This window comes from Takifugu rubripes, chromosome 13 (assembly GCF_901000725.2).
Source record: "Takifugu rubripes chromosome 13, fTakRub1.2, whole genome shotgun sequence".
NCBI lineage: Eukaryota > Metazoa > Chordata > Actinopteri > Tetraodontiformes > Tetraodontidae > Takifugu > Takifugu rubripes.
In genome coordinates, this window is record NC_042297.1 from 12,078,997 (window position 1) to 12,106,922 (window position 27,926).

Here is a 27,926-nt window from a genome sequence, read left to right on the forward strand (position 1 = left end):
ATTCTTACTGTAAAAGACCGTAAAAGAATAAATATTGAGGTATTAAAAGTACAAGGCAACAGGTGTCAATTTTGCATACTGTAGTTTTAATTAAATGTATTAAAGTAAAAATGTTTGCGTACTCCCGATAGATAGATAGATAGATAGATAGATAGATAGATAGATAGATAGATAGATAGATAGATAGATAGATAGATAGATAGATAGATCTTATCAGAATGTCCCATTAAACACTTGTGTTTATGACACATTCCATCACTGAGATTTTGAGTGTTATGACTAAACACTGGAAAGAATTCAGGAAGAATAAAATCCCTCTGCTCTGTTTTTGACTTTAATTGTAGATTCACTCATAACCGGACACGTTTCTATTACACGTTTTATTTTTGACATTTTCGTCCAATTTCGTCTTCCCTCGCACCCTCCTCTCCCTCTATTTTGGTGCTTCCTCGCGCTGCCAAGCCCCTGACGTAATGCCTCGCTGTTAATGATTAGCATGTGGAAACGAACAGCGCGAGCCTCCCGGCGTCAATGCGTTTCAGACGTATCCGGAAAATCCCTGCTCGTGTCTTCAAAATAAAAGTGGTTGTAGGGAAAACCCTGCAAAAAAGGCAAAAATTAAATCATATAAAGTTTTGAAAACGTTTATCCAAAGAGGAAATTCCTCCATATTTTTCCTCCAAACATTTATTCTGGTGTCTTTCTATATTGACTAACATGACGTTCTCAATATCTTTTGAGGTTTCACGTTAATTTACGACACTAAGCAGCTCACCAACACGTCAGAAATATTGAAATACTTATAGTTACCCAGTATTTTGAAATAGAATTAAAGGTCAAAAAGTAAATATTTAACAGTTTCCCGGTGCCCTGGAAGGTTTTCTGCGTTTGCGACGCGGTGGGACTTTATTTTGAAAGCAGAGTTACAGGAAGTTACGTACTGCGTCCCATCCAGCTTGACCGCGGCGTTTTTGTCCAGAGAACCCGAGCAGCTCGACTGCTGCTAAAGACAGAAGAAAAGTTAGTCAAGATGGCAAGTCCCTCGGACCCGGAGTGAAGGGGCACCGCTCCCCCCCAAAACCGAGCCTGTCTCCCGAACCACGAAACTGAAGATGCAAAGCGCGCCGAAAAGGTAAGAACCGGCGACAAACCCAGTTTATCTGAGAATAGCGATAATCTGAAGTTTCTAAATCGCTTTTTCGTCAGCTCGTCTCGTCCTAGTAATCACTTATCCAGCAGGGAAAAAACCCTCAACCGAACCTACTAGTTCAACAGAACCTGAATAAAATCCGACCAGTGAGCTGAGGTCCTTCCATTCGAATAAATAGAACCTGCGTTTTTTCCTTTTAATTTTTAACGTTCCGTTTGACGCTCGCGCTAACACTTCTCTATACCCGTTATTCATCCGTTATTACAATGTTTATTGCGGGAGAAGCTCTGTAATAAGGGGCCACTTTCGCCGGGGTTCGTCCTCTCGCACACTGGCGCGTATCCGTCACGGTCCTTCCCAGTGCTGATGAAGCACGGTGACAGTTTTAGACAGCCGACAACAGTGACCCCGCTCACCGCCACCCAGGCGACCCTTCCTCGGTCGGTTCCCCTCCTCTGCCTCCGCTCACTGTAAAATATAGATCTATTTCTATATTCGCGACTGTTAATGAAGGCAGACGCGGCTGCTGCCGTCCCTTCAGCTCAGCCACCGGCTGCCGTCGCTAACCCGGCGTCCTTCCTTTGGAAAATTCCGGGATGCAGCGCCAGTACTACCGACGGCTGTATTTTTAGGCATGGGTGGGTACCAAAAACGAAAAAATATTTATTTTTGTCTCGGCGGTGAATGCCACGGGCCTATGCGCATAAGGCGACGGGGAGGAGGCGACCTATAAATGCATGTATGAGTTTTTCAAGGCTGGATCTTTTCTTTTTTCCCCCCCCTACTGCAGCAGTAGCAGTCCAAAGTCTGCAGAGCTGAAGCAACAGGAAGGCTCTTCTCTGCTGGGAAAAAAAGTCATTGAGGATGGTCTGATATTTATGTTTATTTTACACTCCTAACTTTCAACATCCTCCTGCAGGCTTCAGAGGGAATCCCTGAAGAGAAAATGCAAGTGAAGCTGGAGCTGAGTGAGAGAGTGAGGGAAGAAAGCTGACTCATCAAATATCAATCCCTCTGGGAGCGACTAAGCAGCAGAGCTTGGATCATCCAATGCCCGGCTAGAAGAGCGCCTCACACTCCCTCCTGTCAGAGATTAAGCGGGTGCAGAGACCCTTCCAGCAGGACTATATCCCTCATTCGGAACATTAGAAGGCCTGACGGAGACTGTTTCCGGCTCTTCAAGCTGTCAGCAAAGCTAAGAATGACATCAGAGTGCTACGGCTGAAGCCCTCCTGCTGTCTGACCTCCCCACGATCAACCTGCTGTGCACAGAAAAGTCTCAAATCAGGAGAGAAGACTGTTGCCGCCTCCCATCGGTGTCAAGTCGGGAGGAAGTTGCTCCACCACGCCACAGCCTGTCAGCTTTCACCCCGCCACGCAGACCATGATGTTTCGTGATCAGGTGGGCGTCTTAGCCAGCTGGTTCAAGGGATGGAACGAGTGCGAGCAGACGGTGGCTCTGCTGTCTCTGCTGAAGAGGGTGAGCCGGACACAGGCCCGCTTTCTGCAACTCTGTCTGGAGCACTCCCTCGCCGAGTGCACCGAGCTGCAGGTACTGGAGGGAGAGGCCAACAATCCAGGTAGGACAATCCAACAGTGGGCCCCTGTCACACGATCGGCCAAATATCGTATCATTGCACCCACAAACTGGAGGTTTCCCTTTGTGTCTCAGTCTTTGTGACCTGGTCCAAGAATGCACAGGAAATGAACTCCTGCTAGTTGTACCTTATATAGCTTAAACATGATCATCACTAAAGTTTACTATCCATAGTTGTAGAAGACACATACCTCAGTAGGCAGCTTGTTGATGTTAGGGTCACTAGTCTAAATGTATTGATGATTGTGTTTAGAGATTGACTATTTTTGGAAGCATGTGTTTCATCCCACCTCAACAAAGCCACGCAGACCTTTCAACAGCATTCATGCAGACTCATCAATAGAGATAAATAGCTGAATCATTTTCAAACATGGGCTGAGCTGAGTCATTGGGAGAAGGAGGCGAGGGTCGTGTGTAGCGTCCATTCAGCTGGCTGCGTGGCTGGCTGGAGACGTGAGCTAGTCATCCGTCGGCACACCCTCTCCCTGGGTTGGGGTGGCGCCAAGGCACCCAAGGGCTGCTTCTGGGGTTTGTTGCATCAGACTGCAGCGTGGCCATGGAAACGAAAATCCCTGGCAACCAGCTGGGCTCATGAAAAATAGAAGCACGACTGCTGCGATGGTGAGCAAGCGTTTGTGTATATCCATGGTAACATCTGCATGCAGCAACAGCTGATGGCTCACACAGGGGTGACAGAGTGGCCCCACCGTGTGGTAACACTGGCGAGCACGGAGTTCCCATCGTTGTTTGGCATTTTGTGGCGTGTGGAACCGACAACAGTGAGAGTGAACACAGCTAGCAGCAGTTAGCAGCTAAAACGGAGCAAAACCAAAAATCTTCCATGAACCTGAGAAACAAGACATTTCTGGAGCAACTCACAGATGAGGGGGGGGACGACATCACCCTTTGGCCGACAGGAACAGGAAGCGTCTCTCCCATTGTTTACAAAGTGCCACCAGAGGTGCATATAGCACAGGGCAGCTGAGCCCAGTCACGCCTATTTTTGTTCGCAGGATGCCGGCTCGCTCGCTTTCTGAAATTACACTGTGGAGCAGTTTTATGACGCCTTGGTCTTATTTTGTGTTAATAAAAAAGGAACCTGCAGAAGCGGGGGGGCGGGGGGGGTGGCTTAGTTACTGCAGTGGTCTGACTCTCTGCACGTAAGAGGCTAAAAAGGAAGCTGTAGCCACGTGAACTCTGCGGTGGTCCTGAACTTTGTTGCCTGTGTTGATTCACACATGGAGCCAGTCGGCATCATTTATGGCAGGTGGATGGAGGAGGTAACGATGATTGTTTGAGTGATAATTTCACTTTTACTGGCCTGAGTGAGTCACTGGCAGCTCTGGTTTTGAGGAGAGAATGACAAATGGCACCATTAAACCGACCCTCTTAGTTCTGAACGCTTACAAGAGAAACGTGATTGTTTACGTGTGCTGTGTCATGTCTGCGTTTGTTGGAGTCGACCGGAACATTTGCCTCAGAATGAAAATCCGGACCAAATCCGTGAGATTTCTCCCACCTGTGCCAGCGTATGGACGCTTCCTCTGCCGATGGAGCAATTACCAGTGAAAGCAGCGGCCTGCAGCCCTAAAACATAAAGCAAGGGATGGAGAAAGTGGTCTGCTTACGTGATCTCTCTGGTATGTTGTGGTAGCCCGTATGAGTAAGGGTGCTAGCGCGAGGACGACATGTAAAGTCGGCACTTTTTTGACCCGCCGCTCTGCATCTTGTATTGATTATGGAGTATTTGCCAGTTTTCAAATATTATTACCACAGCCAGAAAAAGAAATGAGCTTCGATTTATTCATACGCCTCCAATTGCTCAGCACTGACACAAATTGTTCTCCAGAGAGCTGCTTCTGAAAAAAGATATCAACGTAGAAGCCGGTGCTGCCGGCGCAGAGAGGGTTAATGCAGCTGGAAGTCTGAGGCTGAGTGGAAAAGCGCAAGTATTTGGAAAGCGCTGTACAAATGAATGGAATCTTCAGTGACCTACTTCTCTGAGAGGCGGCCTTGTTTTGCGACCCAGCAAGGGATGCGACTTTATTTGCGACTCGAGATGCGATCAAAGTCAGCGGGATCACTCGGAGACAGGCGCCCCCGCATCACGTGTGGGGGAGGGGGTTATTTTTACCGTCCTTTTTTTTCTTTAAGGATATTTTTAGGCCGACCTGAGCGATCCTGGTGTTTTTTGAGACCCGGGCGTTACCTTTCCCCACGTTTCAGTTCAACCCCCGGTTTTCTGGGACCCCAGCTCCAGTCTTAGATGAGGTTCCTGTGTTGCCTGAAGCTGAAGGAGAAGACATTCTTTTCCGCGCGACAGACAACAGCGATGAGCTGAGCGCCCTCCTGTCCTGTCAACATGTGCTCACATACGCTGTGGGGTGGGTGTGAGGGGTGGGGTTAGGGCAGGACAGTGGCTCTGGTGTTCGCTCACTTCTTTTTCATGCGCGTCCTGCGCTGCTGACCTGGCCTGTGTGGCTGGAAGGAGGCAGGTTTACCAGCATCACCTGACTCTGACAGCCCCCCCCGCACAGATTAAACTGACTCAACTAATACAAAATGCTCAGCAGTCTGAGCAGTCTTACACTTTTTATCACAGCTGATGCATCGAAGAGGCTTTTTAAGCCGCAGGGCTGCAGCGTTCTGATTGGCCAGTGGTAAAACCTGAAGGCGTGTGTGAGCAGCACTGCCAGGTCCAGGTAACACATTCATTCAGGGCCTGGAAGATTTGGTAGGTGTCAAAATGTGATTGATCTGATGGATCCCGTTTTAGTTTTAACGATCAATCACAGCACAAGCGCGTTCTTTCGTCATGGCTTCGTACCCTGCGCCTGTTTAGTCAGAGGCTGTAATCACGAAAACATGATGTGGACGTCCAGAACCACGTCTGGAACAGACTCAGTCAAGCTTCTCGGTGTGTCCAGTCTTTCCATCTTCTGCCAGTTTCTCCTCTTTTTACTCCTGGAAGCCGAACGCTCAGAAACGTCGGGCTGGCGGTGGCGGCTCGCAGATGACTCCAGGGCAGAATTTGAAAAGGTGTTTGAATCTAGGTCAAGATATGTCTCCCAGCTAAATGATGACTTTTCCTGGGAGCTGCTGGCACCAGCTTTAATATTGCAGGGGGGGGGGCTTCTGCATCTGTGAGGTGACTGACATGGAGGGAAAATCTAATGGCTGGTATTACTCAGTGAATTCCTGTTGCACTTTCTGCCTAAACTAGGTCTGATGAAATCCTGGGCTGGAATCCTACATTCCCGGCCGCGGCAGTAAACCATTCCGGCGTTAGGGATACTGTCTCGGAATGCGGGCACGCCGGTGCACCCTTGAGTCAGGGACGGGGGCTTTTCCAGCGTGGGGGAAAAAGACGCGCTGGAAAAAGGGAAAGTGATTCTCAGCTAAGGTCTCCTGAGTACACCGCAGTATAGGAGGGGGGAGGAGGAGGGACGGGCGGGGCGTGGAAGGGAAAAGATGAAGACTTGTGAATACTTGTGCTATTTACAGTCAAAACATACTCACTTCTTTCCTCACTGGGTCAGACTTTCCCTGAATTATTCTCTTTCAAACAAGGACTTCGCGTGTTTGCCGTCTGCAATTTTTCGGACAAACTCGAGGGCGGAAATAATCTGATCCCTCACGTGTGCAAACATGGATTTATCTTTGCAAATGTGCCTTTTTACACGTTTCATTCACCATTCTGCCAAAGAGAGGTGGGGGGAGTGAGAATTCTTGTGTCTGTCCGAACTATTTCATCACACCCACGCATGAGCAAACAGTTTATTTCTGGAAGTTGACGCCGTGTTCTGTGAACTCTTCTCTAACCTCAGGAATGGGGACAGACAACCTGCCAGAACAACCAGAGGGGAAAACGGCACAAAGCCCGTCCTCTTACTTCTGTCTCCGCTGCAGTTTTCTCTCCTAGTCCTGCCTCCAGCTGCTTGTTTGCATGTTTGTGTTTGTTTTTCCTGTGTAAAAACAGAAAAAAAACCCAATAAGACCAAGGACAAAGTGCCAAAAGCAGACTCCTGAGTTCTGGACGTTACTGGAAGCCTCATACGTGTCGGGCTGTTGATGTTATCTCAGAGAAAGGACGATTAGTTGTCGGGATTATGCAACCAAATGCCGCAAACTTCCCCCGAGGTTGAGTTTTACCGCAGAAACCGCCTCTGTTGTTAGACTGATCCTGGCCAGTTGGATTACTGCGTTATTTGGTGCGATTACGCTCAGTCGGAAATTAAAGGCGCAACAATCTACAGGACCCACGTCCAACAATATTTAGCCTGCGAATGTGCAGCGGCTACATCAGATGCCTCGCGACGACCTCTAGTTCTGGGAGCAGATGTGCTCATCAATCACCTGCGAGGAACAGGAAACGCCTGTTACTGTCACATTTTTGTCACTTATTATTTGTCACATGTCAGCACCTTATTTTTTCAACGTGCCGCTAGCATCACAGCTAACTCTGGTGCCGCCGCCTTTGTAGCCACGCCTGTTTTTACTTGTGGGTCACTGTGGCAGCGTATGATCATTAAAGGGAGGTGCCATTTGGACTTCTGTCTTCAATAACAACATTTCACCCGGTTTTCATGATCTATGTGTGTGTGTGTGTGTGTGTGTGTGAGAGAGAGAGAGAGAGAGAGAGGGTGAGAACAGGTGAAGGATACCAGTCTGTCTCACAGATGACCAGTCAGCCCTGTCCTGACCAGACCAGACATACAGGCGTATAATGTTTCTCCACACAGCCCCCACCCCCGTCGACACCCTGCCCTCAGCGCCACGCAGCCCCGCCCCCCCCTTCCCTTCCCCACCCTGCTGTGTTGTACAGTTCACTTCTTGTCTAAAGAACCGTCCGGTCTCAACAGCGGGTTTATAAAGACTCGAAAGCATCTGAAATTTATTTGTTTATAAAAAAACACCCTAAAACAACATTAGAACTGAAACCAACATTTGATTATAAAGAGAAACTGTTCCAAAAATGGCCGGGGACATTTTAAATTTGGCAGCTCTGCCGTGTTTCTGACTGTCCTCTCTGTCCTCTCATGAATGGACGGTGACAGCGGTGGCGCAACAAGGCGCCGCCAGCCACACTCCATTTACTCCAGATATGTCAGGCACACTGTTGTCCACTGCAGGCTGTGAAGGAGCGGCCATGGAAACGGTTGCCGTGATGTCTCATACAACAGTAGCCTTTGAGTCCCCTGTGGGTGGAAATAAGCTCCGAAGTGGACCCCAGCAGGAAGTTCTGTTCACTGTCGTCAGTGTGGACTTGATCGATCGCATTACTCTGATCGTTTATGAAGGGACGTAGAAATAGTCTGGAATAAGGAATTGGCAAGCCTCCGGAACAAGTTTAAATGAATAATGAGGAACGCTCCAGAGAAACGAGTTAGAAAATAAAGTAATAAAGTTGATACTTGGGAATTCTGCCGCTGTATCCGACAGCAGCTTATCATATTGGGACAGCAGTGATATGAGCTCATCAGTAGAGCGTCGGATCATGACGTTTCCTCCACCTCTAACTGCCTCCTATGTCCGCTGCCGTGCCTTCGGAAACAGTTACAACTCTTTTTTTTTTTTTCGCCATCTGCAGTCTTGGACTACGCTGGTTCTGATGATGCCCTCATTACCTCAGGCGGTGTGTTTTTTCTGAATGGATCTTTGTGTGTTTTTGTCCTCTGTCTACTCACATGGTTGCATGGCCGGATGCTGAGGTATTAGCCCTCGGGCTGCGGGCGGCCAAAAGGATGCTGGGTAAACCAGCCCGCCTCTCACTCACAAGCCCACATTCCACTATACGTCGGCAAACACATCACAAGCTACAACAAAACACAGCAGGATTTATGGCGGCACACACATGACACACAGTGACTAACTGGTGTGTGGAGGACCTCAACCGCTCAGACCTGTTGGGAGCTGTCGCGCGTACATGCGTCTTCCCCCTCCTCTCAGCAGGTACGGAAATAAATCATTTCTTCCACAAAGGAAAATAATTATCATTCTTTACGAGGAAGGAAGGGGCGCTTTGAGCGGAGCAGACAGAGAAACAGAGCGGTGGAGAATTGGCCGATGGGCCCCTGACTGCCATTTCCTTAAATAGAGTTGTGGGCTTCTCTGGTCTGGTCCTGGCAGAGCAGAGGCTGACATTCCCAGCATAGCTCTGACTACCACATTCACACAGGAACACTTCGTACGCCTCCACAGGTAGAAAGTGAGTTGCATGCGCTGCTTTCTGCCCCCCCATCCTCTCCTTGGCCCGGCCCCGCCGCGCTTCCTCCAGAGATCCAACCACCAGTTGCTGCTCCAGCAGGGGAGAAAAGGGGATGTTGATGAAAGACTTGAAAGGAAGTGTGGAGGGATGGGATGTCGGAGTGAAGGATCATGTAGAATTGTTTTCCATTCATTCAGCAGCCAGGCCGGAGTGAGAATCCTCCCTCAGTCCCGAGGAAAAGACAATATACTTAAAGTCAGTATTCTCAGAGTTCAGCAAAGAGACAAATATCTGGTTCATCTATCTTCCTGAAGAGGGATTCTGTGGTGGTCAGGTAGGCCCTCGCGCTGTAGGAAGAGGCTTCAGGAGGACGGGGGCGATACCTCACTCTGGTTGCTCAGCTCAACGAGCACGTTTGCCGGGAGGACGTGAGACGAATAAGCGAAGGATGGACAGGACTGAAACATCACTATCAGCTCACTGTCAGCGTTGACTTCACACAAATCCAATTTATTTGAAAGACCACAACACAACCATCCTTTAAATGAATCCTAGCTCGCTCGATAGCCTCCATTCGGACATTTGGTTTGGCCCTAAACATCCTGCAGCTCTTTCATTTACAGCCTTATTGGGGGCTGAGGTCAGTGGAGACTGCCTCCCTCTGAGGGACAGAACCCATCCCGAGCCATGATACGGTCACGTGACACGGGTCATGAGGCTGTGCAGGTAGACAGCGTCATCATCGCACAGCAACATGGAGAAACACACGTTTTTATGTCAATGCAACAACAAATTATTCATCAATCCCGCCACACGTGCACTTCCTGACATGGCAGGAAGATCCCTTGTGGAATATTGTCAGAAGAGTGTTGACGCTAACGTGCGCAGGAGCTGTGACGGTGTTTTCCTTTTCCTGTGGAAGACAAACGCACTCGCAGCAGTCTTGGGCTCATCATAAGGCAGGTGTTTCCGAGTCCCTCACACACACACACACACACACACACACGCGCGCGCGCTCAGGATAAATAAGCATCCATGTGGAAATGGCCTCCTGCTCTACAAACAGAGCGTGTAAACCAGACGACAGATGTTTCTTGATGTAATCTTTAAATCGAGCGGCTGTCCTACCCGCGATGACACAGGGCCGCTAATTTTAGTCTTCCTTTTGGTTTGTCAGCCCGTCTGCGTCGGTTAAAGTGAACCATCTCTCACCAATTTGATTCAGAAGGGTTAAATCAGCGCCGGTGGCTGGCTGAGTGGTTTCCTCTCCTCACCTGTCCGACTTTATGGACAGACGGTGAACGAGTCCCTGTTTGCTCTCCTCCCCTCACTCTCGTCGCTCCATCGCTGCTGTTACGCACCAGATGACATTTCATAGAGACTGTTCTAAACGTGGAAAAGGCTGAGACTGCGCCCTTCCTGTCACCCCCCACTGTCAGTTCTATGTCAGTAGGTCAGACTGAGGCCAAGGTCAGACCCAAACACAATGACCTTCTTTTCTATTTTCTCTTTGGTGTGTTCCTCCTCTCATGTTTATTGTGCCACAATCGTCCCGTCCTGTTTGTCTTTCCTCTCTTTTCTACCGTTTTATTAGAGACTTGTTGACACCAGAGAACCTTCCAGCCTGTGTCTGCCTGCCCCCGTTCCTCTCCCTCCCTTCCTCCCCCTGCATTTACCGGGCCCCAGAGCTGGTGTGGGAGCCTGTGGGAGCCTGCCTGCACTTCTTGTCAGGACATGGGCTTTTTTCTCTGTCTCTCTCACTCTCTCTCTCTCTCTGTCTCTCTGTCTCTCTGCCTCACACACACTCCTTCTCTCTGGGTGGGGCAGTGAAGTATTTTACATTAGATCATATATTTTCTGAACCACCTTCACCGCCTGGCTCTTTGCCTGGAGTTTCCCTCTTAAATAGAATTTATCTTTGCTTGAATATTAATCATCTGCCTTATTTCCAACTTCTTTTTTATGATTTGAACTTTAGTTCACCTGCTTTTTTTCACCTGTTTTCTGCATTTTCAGCCATACTCAGACAAACATCTGCCCTCTTTTTCTTTTCACCATCATTACCTGTAATGTGCGTCTGATCAGTGTCGGAAATGTCAGATCTCATCTGAGCTTTTCTCGTCGGCTCTACGTTTGAACAGCTGCTCCGTGTTTGGGATTTTGTAGCTGTTTTTGAGAAAAGCAGCCAGCTGTAGCTGCTGTTTCCTTACATTTGAGGTTAGGTCACATTCCTGGTTTTTGTGTGAGTTGTGATAATGTGGTTCAGTACATCATCTTAAAAGGACATTTGCCTTTATAGCTGAGGTGGAGGCACACACGCATGTGTGTGCGTGCGTGTGCTGCAGCTCCGTTTGGAATCACTACATTCTTCAGCAGCAGGCTCTGTGGTATGCCAGCACATTCCCCACTGCTGAGCTGGAGAATCCACTCGGAAAAGCAGGAGCGGGAACTTTTCCTTTCAAACCCCCATCCTGTTCCACCCTCCACCCCTCTTACTATACACTGTTGTAACCCGGCTCTCCCTTTTCATGCCCGCGCCCAGTCTTCTCTTTGCAGTAGAGATGTTTTCCTTCCCCTACAAGCCAGGTCCTTTTGTTTAATCTTAAATGTTTTACATAATTCCAGAAACTTTCTTTCCCTTTAATTTGCCGTTTCACTGCTTCGGTCTCTCTTCCTCCTGTGAGGCTATAGCCGATAGGTTGTATCTATTCCTTTTTCCTGCTTTCTGACATGTCATATCGCTAAAATCCGCCATTAAAAAGATCCTGCAGCGCTGGACAGACTGTAGGATCAACAACAGCAATAGCAGAACACCATCGTGTTTGTTTTGATAGCAGGAGATTTACAGGACGGGCCTCAGAGAGGAAACACACACACGCACACATAGTTCAACAGCTTCACAAGGAACGAATGTCCTCGCACACCTTTCTGATGTGGACAGAAGTTAGCCTTTGCTGATCACTAACTGTGGCCTTGTGTGTGCATCTTTTTTAGATATTGTCTCTCTGAAAAGCGTGTGAATGATCAGACATTAGCAGCAATTGAGCCACAACAACCACATTGTTTCCACCTCTGCCACTAACATCTTGTGATCAGAGTCGGATGCAAAGAGAATGCTGCTCTGTTGTCAGGGTTCCACCTCAGGGAACATACAGGAAGAGACGGATTACACACAGATACAGTACTTGATTTACACACTTTGACTAGAAAGCGTTGTGTTGTTTTTGTTTGTGGACTGAACCAAAGTTGCGACAGCTCAGCTCTCCATCAGTAGTTTTATGATCCAGTTCCAGTAGTTTTATGATCCAGGCTGTGTTAATGTATTAAGGTCATATTTCATGGAATAAAATGATGGTTTCAAAGAGGCTACTGTTATAGTCTTGTGATGAATTCAACAAGCAGTTAAACATCGACAATTATATTTAACATGCACAAAGAGAATTACCTAGTGTCTTACGATGAAATAAAAACATTTTGTACATTTACATCAGTTGTTTTTGGCAGATGCAGGAAAACTGAAGCCAAAAAAGTGCATCAAAACAGACAACTCTGGTTTTGCTACCCCTTATTCCATCAGCAGACATTGGTTTGCTCAGCTTAATGTAAAGGTGTAAAAAAACTCCACTCCAAACAGGAAGTGGAAGCTCTTGTTGATATTTTGACTGTTTTGTTGTGTATCGTAAGACCTTCACAAACACAAGTTACAAATTGTCAAGAGCCTGAAGTAATTATAGTAGTTATTGTGTCATAACTGCCTGAAGTGCAATGGGACATTACAGCTGAATAAAATTAAACGCCGGGTTGTGCACGTGTTAGATCAAGCAAATTACAAAAGAGTGTAGGAAAAACAGAGCCCCACACCAAACTGATGCAGTCTAAGCACACCGTGAGTCGGTAGCTTGTTTTTCTGGCTTTTGCTCCGCAAATATCCCAGGTGAATGGTTCCGTTTCGATGGAGGGCTGACAGAGGAGGAATTATACGTGGAGGCAGGACTGATGACAGTAACGCTTTTGTCCTGGTGTCAGCATGCAGTGACGGTGCAGGACGGCACCGGCTGAAACGCTGCGTCAGCCTCCAAGCAACCGATCGCCTTAGCTGCTTTTATAATGCTTTGAGAATCAATGATTTTTTTAGCACCTGTGACATTAGAGCTTGATTGTGTGACTTGAAAGGTTAAATAATATGTGAAGAACAAAAACTGATCTCATCTCATTGTGAAATAGGGAGTCTAGTGCTTCACCTAGTATTTGACCTTTGAACTCTGCTGGTGCAACTGTTGCGACTCCTCTCTTGTGATCCACGTTTCATCTCTCGTGTCGGCGTGTTCCAGATCCAACTCGCTGACCCGTTTACCTGAGCTCAAGTGCAGATCAGATCTAACGGGCGCCTCCGTCATCCCGTCCAATCAGCGCGCGGCTGCTCTGTCGTTCATAAGTTCTTGAAACTCGTCTGTGCTCAGATCAGCATGAATGATTAGCATCACTGTTGCTCTCTGGTAGGAGCGAGTTAATGAGTAACAGTTCTGACATTTGTTTGACATCAGCTTGCGTCTGTAAAATATTTATCAAGTGATCAATGTCATCACAGGCAGCTGTTATTAACACATTGCTAACCTTCCACTTTTACCCAGTGTCCACATAATTTTGAAACAGGTTGTAAAATTCATTTTAATTGTGTATGAATTCCTGAACGAGGCTTGCCTCATTCCAGAGCACAGGGTTACGTCATCCTTGGAGCGGTCTGGAGAAACTCCCCGGCTCCCCCTAACATCTCGCTCCCTCTATCCATCTTCTTCTTCTCTCTTGAACCTGTTGCTCCCTGGTCTCTGCCAGCCCCCCCTCCCCCCAAAGAAACATGGAGGGTGAAGGATGACTGCGATCAGATTCACAAAGACACATCTTCCTCACAGGAAGTGAGGCGGGGTCGTCCCATCCCTATTTGTGAGCAGGTGGTATCTATAGATCTGCTCTGAGATGATAGGAATGGGATCCTAACTCGGACTCGGACAACAATAGAGCTCTGTGACCTTCAGGTTATGTATAGAACGGCGGCATATACAGCCGTGAGTTAAGAGGGAGCAAAATACAAGGACTGATATCATCCTGCGGTCTTTTATTTTTATGTGTACATTTGTTCACGAATCTGTCAGTTTGACCACTTAAAGGATGGATTGATTCTGCCTTTAAAAATGTTCTGTTTTCATTCCATAACAAAATGCTGGGCTGTGCAGATAGCTGAATGCTAAGATGCTAATATTTGTATCCAATGGAAAGTAATGGATTAAAATGGGGTTTTTTTTGTTCTCTTGTTTTTGTCCTGGACTTTCAGGGGTGATCAGTCAGTGGCAAGGCGAGTCCAAGGAGCGAGTTATCTCCCTCGTCCTCACCCACCTGCCACTGCTCAAACCAGGAAACGTTGAAGCCAAAAGTGAGTACATGCGCCTGCTGCCGCGTATCCTGGCCCACACCATCGAGCATGGCCGCCACCTGGAGGAGTCTCGCCAGCTCCTCTCATACGCTCTCATACACCCCGCCACGTCCCTGGAGGACCGCTCTGCTCTGGCACTTTGGCTCAACCACCTGGAAGAAAGGGCGGCAGCGAGGGGAGACTCTCTGGAACGGCCCCTGCCTGCTGGGTCACACCACCACCAGTCCACTCCTCCATCCACCCTCACCTCTCCTGGATCCTCCTTGTCCTCCACCAGCATCTCTTCATGTCATCCCTACTCCCTACATCACCACCAGCGTTACGGCTCGGACGACCGCCTTAACGGGTGGCAGAGCTCCAGGGATTCGGGGTTGGGTGTCGGCTGGCATCAGCAGCAGCAGGGCTGCGAGAACGGCCACCTTCTTCTCTACCCATCATCCTCTGTGCCTACAACTATCAACACAGTTGGAACTGGTGGAGGCACCAGCACAAGTAAGACTGACCACGTTCCTTTTTATACATTTTACTTTGAACCATAAATCCTTCTGTCGTGGGCGTGGAGATACAAATGAGGACAAGCAGTGAAAGTTCATTTACTAGCTCTCTGCAACGGAAGAGTCGGGCAATAAACAAAACTGGTTGGATTCCAAAAAAGTCCGACTGAATGCCATTGGATTCTTCCAGGTTACTGGGTTATAGATTTTAAATGCAATATTCATCTCTGTTTCTGCAAAGTGAAGCCCCGGGACAGTTTTATCCTGCAAATTGACCCTGAACTCTCTAAATAGGGTCAGCACACTCTGGCCAGACTGACTGCACTCAGACCAGCCAACAGACAGTTTAGGCTGCGTAAGGCGGAAGACAACACTGAATGTCCTTATTGTCAAATATCCATCATCTATTTTATCCTTGTCAGTCCAAATCACTCCCAATCTTTAGACAAACACGGCTGGACTGGTTATCTGATTTAAGAGATTTAAGTTTTCTGACCGCACACACCTGAGTACTGATTCCACATCCTGTTGAGCCTCCCACCCATACTGACAGCCAAACCACAGAGATGCACACTAGTCCTCCTTTACCTTGTAAGGCAGCCTTTGTGGGTGACTGTATTTAGGGAAAATGGCTAATATTTAGAGACTGGACTTGTAATGGTAGCTGGGCACCTATTTTAAACAGGCCCCATGGAGTCCTATACATAGCGCCAACAGTAAGAGGACCGCATATAGGAGAAGTGTTGGTGGCAGAGCTTAGACCCGGCAGAGTGGTGACACAAAAAGCTCTTTGGCTCTCCACCTTTTCATTCCATCCATCTCCTTCAGGAGGGGAAATCTGTGATGCTGCAGCAGCTTTTAGAAGGGTGCCAGCATCGACACCAGAAACAAGATTTTGCTTACTTTACTGTTTCAGTTTAAACTTGAGGAAAAGCCTTCACAGCCATCTTCAACCACTGTATGTTTTAGGATGTTTATGTCTAAAGTTGCTCTGTTGAAGGTGCAATTTTCTTTTATCTTGTCAAAATCAGCTTTAGTTGTCTTCAGTAGTACATTTGATGTAAGTTTTTCTTTTTAAAAAGTCCCAAACTGTTGATTTAGACACTTCTAAAGTCCATCTGGGTTGAAATGGTTGTAATTTTGAGTGCCCAGCTGCTTCACCAGTATCTTTTCCTCCAGTGTGATGCCGTTTCTGTCCCACAGTCCTCACTAGCGGAGGCGGCAGCCAGCAACACAGCCCACTGAAGCGCTCCGTCTCCCTCACACCGCCCATGAGTGGCCCCAGCAGCCAGCCGCTGGGTCATGTTTGGCTATCCCAGGAGGACCTTCGCACCACCAGGGGTCCAGCGCTAGACCATGCGCCCCTCTCCCCCCAGAGCAGTATCGCCTCCTCGGGAAGTGGCGGCAGCGAGCATCTGGAGGAGGCTGGTTTAGGAGGAGGCTGCAGTCTGCATCGCAGCTCCTTCCACGAGGAAGGCAGCGGCATGAGGGGTGAGTCTGAAGGGTTCTTTGACTTTCTGCTTCTTTGAAACTGTCTCTGAGGTAATCAATTTGACGGAGATCTCCAAATGATTTCAGGTTTAATTACACACTGTCCTCCACCCCAGTCAAGGACACCAGCACACCTAGGACTCTCCCCAGTCATCACACACCTTTCCCCAGTACTACTCTGCCAGAGTGTTTGAGCTCCATTCTTCCAGTCTCCAGTGTTATTTGTCAGACAGATTCCTCGTCTTTGGCCATGCCTGTTCCAGACCTGCCTGTCTCACCTCGGCCCTAGTAAACCACTTTGTTTTCTGTCCAACCTAGTCTCAGTCTGCTCCCTGTTTTGCATGTGCCTGATTCCCCTTCCTCCGATATCTTATCCCCGTGCTTTTTTCAAAGACAGGATTACAGGTCCATGGCAATTAATCGTGGAAAATTTATTTGGGGTTTTGCTGCGAAATAAGCTTTGTTCATTAAAGTTCCTACACCTATTTGTGCTGCTCTTGGACCAGTTTTGGTTTCTGACAGTACAATCAGGCCGAAGTATGGACCCAGCGTGCTCAGACCATTGAGGAGCTGAGAGCCAAGGCACAGTAACATGATTAGCTGACTGGTTCCTCATTGGGATCAATGGCTCCTCCGTCCACAGCCCCCAGAGCAACAGCATTGAAGCCAGAGCTGGTCAACTCCCATCCAGAACCCAGTGGTCCTCCAGAACTCAACGATCTCAGGCCACATTCAACTCACAATTGGAAGTGTCTGCATCATCAGCAGTTGACTTTATGGATAAGCAGGCCATTTTGGGTCCTGTGAAAGAACAGAACCAAGCATGATCAAGGATACGGTGGTCTGTTCCTTCTCTGCTCTGGCTCCATCTGTCAGCCAACACCTTTTGAGACCATTGCAAACGATAGCATTATGGACGAGAATCCTCATCTGATCTCTGCCAGGGGACTGGCACTATCGCCTCGGCTCCCGTTGATTCAGGGTTATCCTCGGCTCCACCGCCACCGTCCACACGTTGACTGCACCCTCGTGTGATCCAGTCAGTGCAAGTGCAGTCTTCACATGGAGTATCACAACCTGTACTTCATTATGACCACATCGACCCCCTGACATCCACCAAAGTGCCCTTCCAGTGGACTTCTGCAGCAGACCAGGCCCTACATCTTCTCAAATTGAGATTCCTCTCAGCACCCGTCTTCCAGATACTTGATCGGGGGTCCTTTCATGGTAGTAGTGGATGCTTTCAATGTAGAGGTGCGCAACGTCCTTTGTTACCGGTCTTCCCCTTTCCAGTGGCAACACCGTCCTCTTGTCTCTGGTGGACAGTTTCAGCAAGTTGGTCCATTTTGTGCCCTTGCCCAAAAGAGACAGTACAGCTAGTACTGCTTCATGTTTCCCACCTCCCTGGCCTTCCAGGTGATGTGGTCTCTGACCAGGATCCTCAGTCTGTGTCAGTTTTCTGGAAAGAGTAGCCAGCTTGGGTCCACTGCTAGTCTCTCCTCCAGTTTCCACTCACAGTCCATCATTTAGAAAAAGGTCCATAAGGTTCCTGTATTGTAAACACTTGCTAAACCTTTTTTTGCAGACGTTCCCACTTGGCTGAAAAGTCTCCGACTCCATAAGTACGCTTCTCTTTTCTCCACAATGACCTATGATGAGATGATGTCACTGACTGAGGAGCAGCTGGAAGCACAGGTATGTGTGCTCTCATGTTTGGAGGAATTGGAGGAATTTCATAGACGCGAAATGACCCTAACCTTAACCTAAAACCCATTCTGAACTGAACATTAAAAGTCTCAACCCTTAAACACACTGTTGAAGTTGTTTGGACCAGACAAAATGTCCTCAATTGGTAGGCGAAATCTGTAACAGCAACAAGCAGAATCCAGTATTTTACAACCTGAATTTGAGATGCCTCACACCTTGCAGTCTTCTTCTGCAACATACGTGAGCATTTACATAAAAAAATCGATGGTGCGAGACAATAGTAGCGCCTGAAGATGCAAAGTCCATTCACAAACAGAGGATGCAGCTATAATTAACACCGGGAAGCTGTAGACTTCCTCCAGGTGCTGCGGAGTCTCTCCCTCTGACCTGAAGAGGCAGAGAGCTGTCCAAAGCTGTCCATGTGATCAGAAGGAAGTCTACTAGAATAAATTGGATTCGCTTAAACAGATGCATCAACAACTAGGTGTCCCTGCAGTCATGTACACAACGTCCTAATGTTGAAAGATCTTTTAAAGATTTTCAGACTGTCTGACTCTTTTTTTTCCTGCCAACAGAAAGTGACTAAAGGTGCAAGACACAAGATTGTTATCAGTATTCTGAAGCTAAAAGAGAGGCAGCACCTGCTTCGCAGCCTGGAGAAGGTCAGTGTACAGCGGTCTCCCTCTTCAACACAGAAGAAAACCGATTTATTTTGGTTTCATATTTCTTTTTAAATCCTTCATTCCCAGTTTTCACCATTTCCAGAAGTTCGTTTTGATGTTGGAGATCAAAGATTGATGAGGGAAATGACCAAAGGCGAGATGTAAAATAAACATTCAGATATTGACAATTTGAAATTGATAAATATGTAACCTTAAAGATCGAGTCAATGTCTTATATTGTTGGTCAGCTGTGAGACTTCATCCTGCAAGTACATGTTGGCATTACACGTTTCAGATTACATCTTCTGGAACACCTAATCCAGGAGGGAGAGTTTTGGGTTCTGGATTTAAACACAACCACCTCCTCTCCTTCCCCCACTTCAGTACAATGGCGCTCAAGGGCACACCACAGGAGGGACCTCTTGAGCCAGCTAAATTCAGATGTAACCTTTTCAGCAGCACGTCACATTAAAAATTTGTTCCCGACTCACGGGCGAGGCTTGGAGTAGGAAACACCTGTCCCTCGATATTTTGGGTTTGCTCTGCTCGCCGCGAAGTACCGTACCGAATCCGTGCATCTGCATTCATCTCTGTGGCAACTCCCTGATATGTTACCGAATCCGAAATTCAAAGAAGAATGAATCAGTCGCTGATGTGTTATCAATTCTATGTACTGAATGATTCCAGGATCTTAACATCAATTATCTTGCATGTGATTTGCTAACCCCTGTTGTCATGTTCCACCAGGATGTGTTGGAAGGGGGTAATCTGCGCGCCCCGCTCCAAGAGCTCCATCAGATGATAATGACGCCCATCAAGGCCTTCAGTGGCAGCGAGGAAACCTCCCCACAGCGCCCCCTCCTGAGCCCCGAAGGCAAGAGCGCCGCGCCCGGCTCCCACCTAAGCAGTAGCGGTGGCATCGAAGCGGAGTCGGGCACGAGCGTCATCGCCGAGGGGGATCTAACCGGCCAGTTCACTCGCGTCATGGGCAAAGGTGAGCTGTACAGGCCAGGACTCAGCTGTAGACTTTTTCTTTTTGCCGCTGTCTGATGTTTGTCACCTCCGCTCCTCATCAGTTTGCACCCAACTTCTGGTGTCGAGGTCAGACGAGGAGAACATAAGCTCTTATTTACAGCTGATTGACAAGTGCCTTAATCATGAGGTCAGTTTCTATATCATAGACTTATGGAGGTTCATGGTGATTCCATAAAGTACCACAGTGAAGAATATTGAAACTAGTAGCTTCTGTTAGCTTAAACAGGACTTGTGTCATCTACACCGACTGTCTCATCTCATTTTTCTCTCCCAGTCCTTTACTGACACGCAGAAAAAGAGGCTGTTGTCATGGAAACAACAAGTCCAGAGGCTGTTCCGGTCCATTCCGAGGAAAGCCCTCCTGGACTTAGCAGGGGTACCGAACGCAGAGGAGGTAAACAAACACACCATCCTCCTTTTCCGTCCAAATTTATTTCATTATAAATGATTAGTTGGTGTTTACCGGATAAACTATTTGCAATTTTCTTAATGTTTCATTCACTTTGTACTCATTAGCTGCATTGAAATCACAGAATATAAATAATGCAGTATTTTTATTTCTCTTGAGCACCACTGTTTTATGGAAATTCACCAAAAACACTTGTATTACATTTGCAGCACTTAAAATTGTTTGTTTATGGTGAGAATCTGGATTTACCTGCCATCTCAAACTGCCTGCAGTCGTTTCGGCCAGTCCAACTCGCTCCCCACCACCGCCTGTGTTGGGAGCAGCGTGTCGGCCAGGAGGAGCCTTCGACAGTTCCAGATGCCCTCCAGAAGTTTACCGGGTGCCAGGCTGGGCTTGCTGGGCAGTGGGGGGCTCTTGGGTCCCACGCCTCGCAGCTCCAGCAGCACACCCACAGGACTGAAGCAGGGGAGGCAGGTGAGCTGAACCAGCAGAGAGAGACCAGCAAAGTGGTCAGACATTAAATACTGTGTAGCCCAAATGGGTTGTTTAAATTAACACCGCTACGATTCTGATTACCATTAGTATGGAGATGGAAATGACTAAAAGACTTAACTGTAAAGAGTCAAATTATAGGCCTTTTTACTATATGCTCTTTTTAAATGTCCCTCTATGAGGGAAGGAGGACAAAAGCTGAGACAAATCTGCAATTTTTCTACAGCATTTCCTGTTGTAAACACTGCCCCCATCAGTTCTTGAGTATAAAATTCCTGCACTGTCCATATTCCACTGCAGCAAAATAAAGTATTTGTCTTTATATCGTGGAAGTATTTAGTGTTATTACCATAAACAAATTACAATAGTCCTGGCTTTGCATTTCCTGTCAGGGAAACTGTGTGAAAGGAGACTTTCATTCATTTCTGAGACGCCACGGCCATAATTGTTTGACATCTCTGGAACCTATCAATAAATTAAATGCTTATGCTGTCGTCAGTGGACGGAGTTGGATGACGCCGTAGTCACTGGAATGCTGACTAGCAGTGGGTGTTCCTGACTCTATACGGAACATTTTTTGTGTGTAGTAATACATTCCAGGATGTTTTAAACAACTTGGACAGCAGAAATCCCGCTAGCACGTATTCAGCCCGAAATAGACTTTTTGTTCCATGAAAGAAATTTTAAAAATGTGGTGTGAGGAAGAGGAGCAGCCGCAGAGTGGGGAGGATGGAACACACAGGCAGGTCACCCCCACATACCAGAGGGCCTGCGTCAGCGCCGAACTCTGAAACAGGAGGAGCCGTTTCAGGCCCATCCTGGCACACTTGGGCTCGGGCTGACCCAGTTCATCATAAACCTCTCTCTGTCTCACACACACACACACACACACCACGGGGGCACACACCAACACAATAGGAGGAAATACATCAGCTCTTCCTGCTAACACATCTACACACAGTCCCACAGTAGGAACTGGAGATGTGTGAAGACTCAGAGGGAAGGAGGGAAATTTGTGAGTCATACTTTTGGGAGAGGTAGCTGTGGTGTCGGAGGAGGAGGAGGGGCGAGAGACCTAGAGTTTGTGTGAGTGAGTGAGTCAGAGGCAGTGAGAACAGTGCATAGGCATTTCCTGTTTTGTTTTTTTCTTCCCCTGCCCCAAGGAGGGAGGGAAGGGGGGGTCCTGTGGTAGTCCTGGGGTGTAAGTGGAGGTTTCTGCAAGAGATGGTGTGGGATGTGTGAGGCGTAATGTTGGAGGGGTCATCCAGACAGAACAGTGCACAAAGTCTGGATTTTACTCTACATTTCATTTAAAAATCACTGACATGAACAAATGTGTGAAAAACAGAGTTTAAAGATAAAGATATACAGTTTTTTTTATACAGAGATGAAGGTTAATAATGGTCAGGAGGGGCATCAGCGCAAATCTGATTTGAAATGCTAGGAACAGGGGGACGTTGTGCGTAGGGAGATAAATGATAACGGTCGATTCTCCGCAGGGTCTGTGGTTCGCCAACCCAGGAGGAAGCAACAGCATCCCCAGCCGGACCCACAGCTCGGTGCAGAGGACCCGATCGCTGCCTGTTCATACAACGCCACAGACCATGGTCATGTTCCAACAGTCCGGTAAGGAAGGCCACAGAGGCAGCTTATCACCGATCACGCACACTTTTATGTTACACCGTCAGTTTTTTGATGAACACAAAGTGTGCAGGGTCTCCAGGGTGCTGCTCCGTCACTGCTACTTTAAATTGGTATTATCCTGGTTCTGTCTTTGATTTGAGCGTCTCTGATAGTCGTTTGCTGTGAATTTGTTTTTGCAATTCAAGTGCTGAAGATATCAATATGCTTGGGCTCTGTGCCGATACGTTTTGGCGTTTGTTTGCACAGCTTTGGCTTGAAAACGTAAAATTTACAAGTAAATATTAGATGCTGCGATGATGTCGTGTTTACAGTGCTGCACTGATGATTTAGTCCTTGTGTCGGTTCTGGAACCTCAAGCGTTTTGTTGTTTTCACGGCGATGAATGACGACAACTGGCGCTGCTCGCTCAGTTCTCCTTCCAAAATCTACTCAGAAAAGTACACAAACACGATGCTGCAGAGATGACAACATTGTCTTATAAAAGAGTGCATCTGATTTTACGATTCTTTCAAACTGTTGAAACCCATCCACCGTTTAAATGGGCCAACTAGCGCAGCAGAACAACCAAACGAGGCTCAGGAAGCGTGAATAAAACATCACAACACGCGACAGAGGCGATGGTAAAGACGCCGTCAGGATCAGGAGGAGGCGGAGCAATTGCTGCTAACTAGGTTTAAAAGAAAATGACCTTGGGTGTCACCAGAGGACTGAACTTTTGTAACCTCTGCCGCTTCGACTGTCAGAGGAACCACAGACGGCAGAGAACAAGCTGGGATTTCCTCCCCTCACACAAACACACACACACACAAATAAGTGTCCTCTATATAAGCAGCAGAGAGAGAAAAACAGATCTGAGAGAAAAGCAGGAGGAGAGTCGGAGTAAGCGAGGAGATGGAGGCGAGCGAGCGGGGAGGAAAGAGTCAAGAAGAACCGACAATGAGGCTCTTTGTGCGGCCAGGACACAGCTCTCTGGTCCACTTCCCTTCCCCCTCTTCGAAATCCCGTTCGAAACTTTCCCGTCTTTCTCCGCTTCTGTTTGTCTCATCCCTCCATCGCTCCCTCTCTCTCGCTCCCTCTCTGACAGCTCTGCAAAGTCATGCACACACAACAGCAACCCTCTGGTGGGTATTTCTGGGTCACAGGAACTGACTTAAAGGCCCAGACACCCCCCCCCCCCCCCCCCCCTTGACACCCAGTCTCTGAGTGTGTGTGAAGCCTTTATCTCTACAAACGGATAAGACACATTATTCAACCCAGGAAAAAGAGAAAACATACGCGTGCATGTGCGCTTTCAGACAGTCATGTTGTGCAGAGGCGTTTCGGGGTGTGTCGGAGGGATTTGGATCCTATAAATAGCCCGGCGTGGACTCCTGGGCCTAACTCAGCTTTTCTCTCCCGTCACATGATATGGGTCATTCTGGATTTCAGCAGTGCTCATTTGTCACCATAAACGGGAAAGGGAAAGGCAAATTGTGTGGATTTTACTGTTAAACCTGCTGTAATATTCGGCTGATTAACCCTGTCTCACCTGTCTAATAAATGTTTGATCATTCCTCTGCAGATCTTCAGCTGCCAGTGACGGAGCCAGACATCAACAACCGCCTTGAGTCACTGTGTCTGAGTATGACAGAGCACGCTTTGGGAGGTAACAGAGGTTTCACTTTAACCTGGTGATCTCAGTATTATGTTGATAACTAAAGCAGCGAACTCCGGTTGGTAAGCTGCTGCGTTGATGTTGTCAGCTGACGATCAGCTGCAGACCATCTGATCAGCCCATGCATCACAAGCTCAAATCACGGGAGAAAACATTGGGGGAATTCAAGTAAATCCGTTCTGAATAAGGAAAATGACAGTTCAGAACCGTCCCTTTAGTCCTCCAACCTGTCCGAAGAAGCGTGTTTTCCTGGTTTCCTCCAGTCAATCTTCCTGCCTCTCTGAATCAAAGATTCCGCCAGCTCCATAACATTTTCCACACCGGCCACACCAGAGGCAACAGCTGTGGGCCTGTTTTGTTCTGAAGGCTTCTATCAGTATTTGGACAGATGTGTTGCTCTGCTGCAGAGACAGTGTGGGCCCCGGACCCTCACTGTTCTAATACTTCGCCTTACGAGCGTCAGAGGAACATTTATCCGCACAGGCTTTTCCAGGAACACTTTAATATTGTATATTGATTCTATGAGCAGTGTTGCGCGAGGATCCTGGCGGTGTAGTGCGCACGGTAACCGTGAAGCCATGCACGTTCAATCCGTCTTTGGGGGCGTCATTAGCTGGAAACCTGTCCCAGCATGCACCAGGAGAAAGACGCAGGTGGGGGAGGGGGTGTTATGAATCTAACCATCTTCGGTTCTGTTGTTGGTCTTTAGATGGTGCTGATCGCACATCAACAATATGAAAGGACAGCAGCTGGAGGACGGCAGGCTCCCGGGGCACATACACACACCGCCACCTCGAGGTCATCGGCCCTCCTGCCCACTCCCTGTAGCCAACGGTAGAGCTCAACCAAAGGATGGGTCGGGATCCAAGAAACACAAGAAGAGCCGCTCAGCAGACGGCCAACAAAACGCTACCCCACTGGCACAGCCTACCAGGTTGGGAAAACACACTTCCTGCTCTGCCAGCTCACGGTCACCTGCGTCTGGGGGAGGAGAGGAAAGCGTCAAACGGGTCCTGGACCACGTGTGAGCGGCGCCACTTGTGGGAGGCCAGGGCCAGCACAGCAGGAGGGAGTCGTCGGCCTGTGGGTCTGGGCCCGATGAGACTGAGGCTCCTTTCCCTCTCCGGCATCCTGGACCACAGACCCACACCAGTACCTCAGACCCAACACGATCAGCAGAGCTGGGAGGACGCAGGAGGAAGTTTGGGACTTCTTTGACTGTTTTCTATTGAGGAATGTCTGGAAACAAATATCTGGTGGCAGAAATATAGTTTTTTATGTATTTATTGTTTACATATTGATGCTACTTTCAAAGGGTACAGAAGCACGAATGAATTTCAGGTTTGAAGCGCGCGACGTTGTGAAAAGCCTCGGCTATCACCCAGCTTTACACCCCGAGAGTAGCCATCACGCTAGTTTACAACCAATATGCTCGTCCTTTATTTTATTGATGGGTTGATTCAAACACCGAGCGCACAGAGGAGGAGGAGGAGGAGGAAGGTGATGGGAGAAAGACACAGGAAGTGGAACAAAATGGAGTGGAGCTGAAGTTATACCAGAGAGGGAGAGAGACAGATGTTGGGAGAACAGCGTCAGAGGCGGGACCTTTGATCAGCTGGCGATGACACAGCAGGACGACGTCATGTTCAATCAGCACGAGTGAGGCAGGAAGTGAGTTTGGCACCAGTCAGTTACGTATCGTTCATCTGTAAACTTGTACTGTAACCTAGAGCATTTTAGGCACAGAAAGTATTTTTTTGTTTGTTTGCTTTTTCTTGTACACAGTGGGAGTATAAATCTTTGGGATTTGTAGATGTCAAATTACGAAGTTTAGCCGTTTTTAAGGTGATGAGAGGAAGGAGATGGAGATGTCGGCCAATCCATGAAGGGTCCTTCCCAGAGATTGTCCTGTTAGTGTTTGTCTCCACCTGCTGGCCACGTGCCGCCATTGCAGGCCTCCATGAAACCCCGAATCTCCTGGTTATTCTTTGTCTTAAATATTTAGCCTCAGTTTATTGATGCATACTTTATAAAATGGTTTATATTGTAATAAGCTGGTTTAGGAAACGATTGCTGGCCCTCAGTGCTCATCGCCGATGAGTTAGCGAGTATTATTGTTTAGTTTCTTGCAATTCTGCAGTAATTAATTGTGTATTCTGCACTTGATGGAAAAGGCTGGAGCGACGTGGGCTCAGAACAGAGGGGTCAGCTGGCGGCGCAGACGCAGGGCGCCCTCTGTGTCTTTATACGGTCATCTGACGGTGAGGACAAAGCACCAAAATCCACATCTATGCATATTTTCATTAAACGTGACATTGCTGACAGTGTCCAAACGCAAACATCATCGTCATCAACCCGGACAGTCGGGCCCGACGCACCAGTGGGAACCGGTATTCACTGGAATTGTGTGCATATTTCCCACCGGCCCGTTCTTGGATTTCAAATATGTAGGGAAAGTGTCTTGTCATTTGTTAACCGAAGGCGACGCCGACCTTCGCTGACTCGGACTGTTTCAGCACCGCAGCCATATGGAATAGTACTTAAACTACATACTGTTATTTATTCTTTTCTTTTTTTCTTCCAGAATTCTGCAGAGGTGATGCTTCTCCTCATTTGGGTGTATTATTATTTAAAGTCCCATTTGCATGTTATGGCTGGTGACCATACATACGTCTCAAACATTAACACTTTGTTTCTTTATTTCCGCGGCTGCTTTTCCCACCGTCGTCGCTCCGTATCGACGGTGGCGGTTTTGCCGCCGGAGCCGGTTCGTGACACCTCCGTTCACGTCAGTCAGGAAAACAAGGTTATTTGGATGTGGAGAGATTTACTCTGACAAAATCACACGTTATTATTTTCTTATCATCCGCTAATCCCAGGAAAAGACCAAAATAATGACCTCATCCTTCTTACCGGAGTTCCCAACCACCTCTCGGAGCTCTAGAGCCGCTGTCACGTGACCAGTTGATGCCGATGATGATGCCTTCGAAGGAATGGTGTGAGGGGAAGATCTGGCATTGATCCGGACGCCTATTTTAGCCTTTTCTTGGGATTTGACTTCAACACGCGATTCAGTAATCAAAGGGATTATTAAAGCTTGTGTTTGATTCTGTTGCCAAGGCGATGGCCCTAGAAGGCCGCGGAAACAACGTTGAGTTTTTAAATCAGATTTTGTAGACGTGTTAATTTAACTTTGTGATTTTTATAGCTGGCAGAGGTTGTATTTGTACTCCACAGTGGTTTTCCTGCAGATCTCAGTCGTGATGTTTGTTTATACCAAAACTCTTTGTTTTCTGAGTGCTTCTAACGCCGCGCACGCTGCAGTATTAACAGGTATTCCAAAAAAAACTCTTAATGTACTCTGAAACAAGACATTTATTCATTTTTGTATCATTTTTGTCATAGATTCTACTGTTACGTCGGTTTATGTCGCTATGAGAAGCCAAGTTGGGTTTTTTTTTAAGTTTTTTAAGTTCAGCAGCATCTGTTCTGTTACCGCTTGACTGTGCTCCTCAAAATCATTTAGTTTTATTTTATCAAAGAGCCGATGTCCTGTATTGACTGCAGGCTTACGTATATATTTAACAAAACACATATTGTATGTTTAATTAAAAAACGGACACAAAATGGAAATAAAAAAAAAGACAAAAATGAAAATGCGGAAAAAGAAGAGAATTTTGGGAAAGTGTTATTTATATTTTAAACCTGCATGCACGAGGCTGGAAAAGTCGTATTTAGAATAACAAATGGCAGTGCCTTTTTTGTACTCAAGACCTTCACCCCAACATGTAAAAAAAAAAATTAAAAAAATGCTTTTATTAAAAACCAAAACACAAAAAAGATGAACCCAGCAAAGGTTGTGTTGGGTCACACTCACACTGCAGGTCCTGGTTCAGATTCTGTGAAAACCCCTGGGTCAGATTCATCTCATTTTATCTGATCTTGACATGATTCT

General features: G+C 47.5%; 1 protein-coding gene and 1 long non-coding RNA gene across 2 annotated transcripts; one reads left to right on the forward strand and one right to left on the reverse strand.

The window, feature by feature from the left end:
* Positions 1-198: 198 nt before the first annotated feature.
* Positions 199-1,866, reverse strand: LOC115251955 (uncharacterized). The gene is made up of 3 exons (XR_003890441.1): positions 1,567-1,866; positions 942-1,000; positions 199-600 (listed from the first exon to the last, which is right to left on the reverse strand). It is a non-coding gene; the product is annotated as an uncharacterized lncRNA (long non-coding RNA).
* On the forward strand, positions 963-27,774 carry samd4a (sterile alpha motif domain containing 4A). Its single transcript, XM_011609851.2, is given in 14 exon segments — positions 963-1,132; positions 2,070-2,730; positions 14,285-14,875; positions 16,081-16,368; positions 17,954-18,063; positions 18,651-18,737; positions 19,485-19,731; positions 19,814-19,899; positions 20,047-20,145; positions 20,147-20,166; positions 20,454-20,655; positions 22,173-22,299; positions 23,879-23,962; positions 24,681-27,774. Coding segments are annotated over 13 exon segments (2,166 nt in total). The 5' UTR covers positions 963-1,132; positions 2,070-2,534; the 3' UTR covers positions 24,710-27,774.
* The last annotated feature ends 152 nt before the right edge of the window (positions 27,775-27,926 follow it).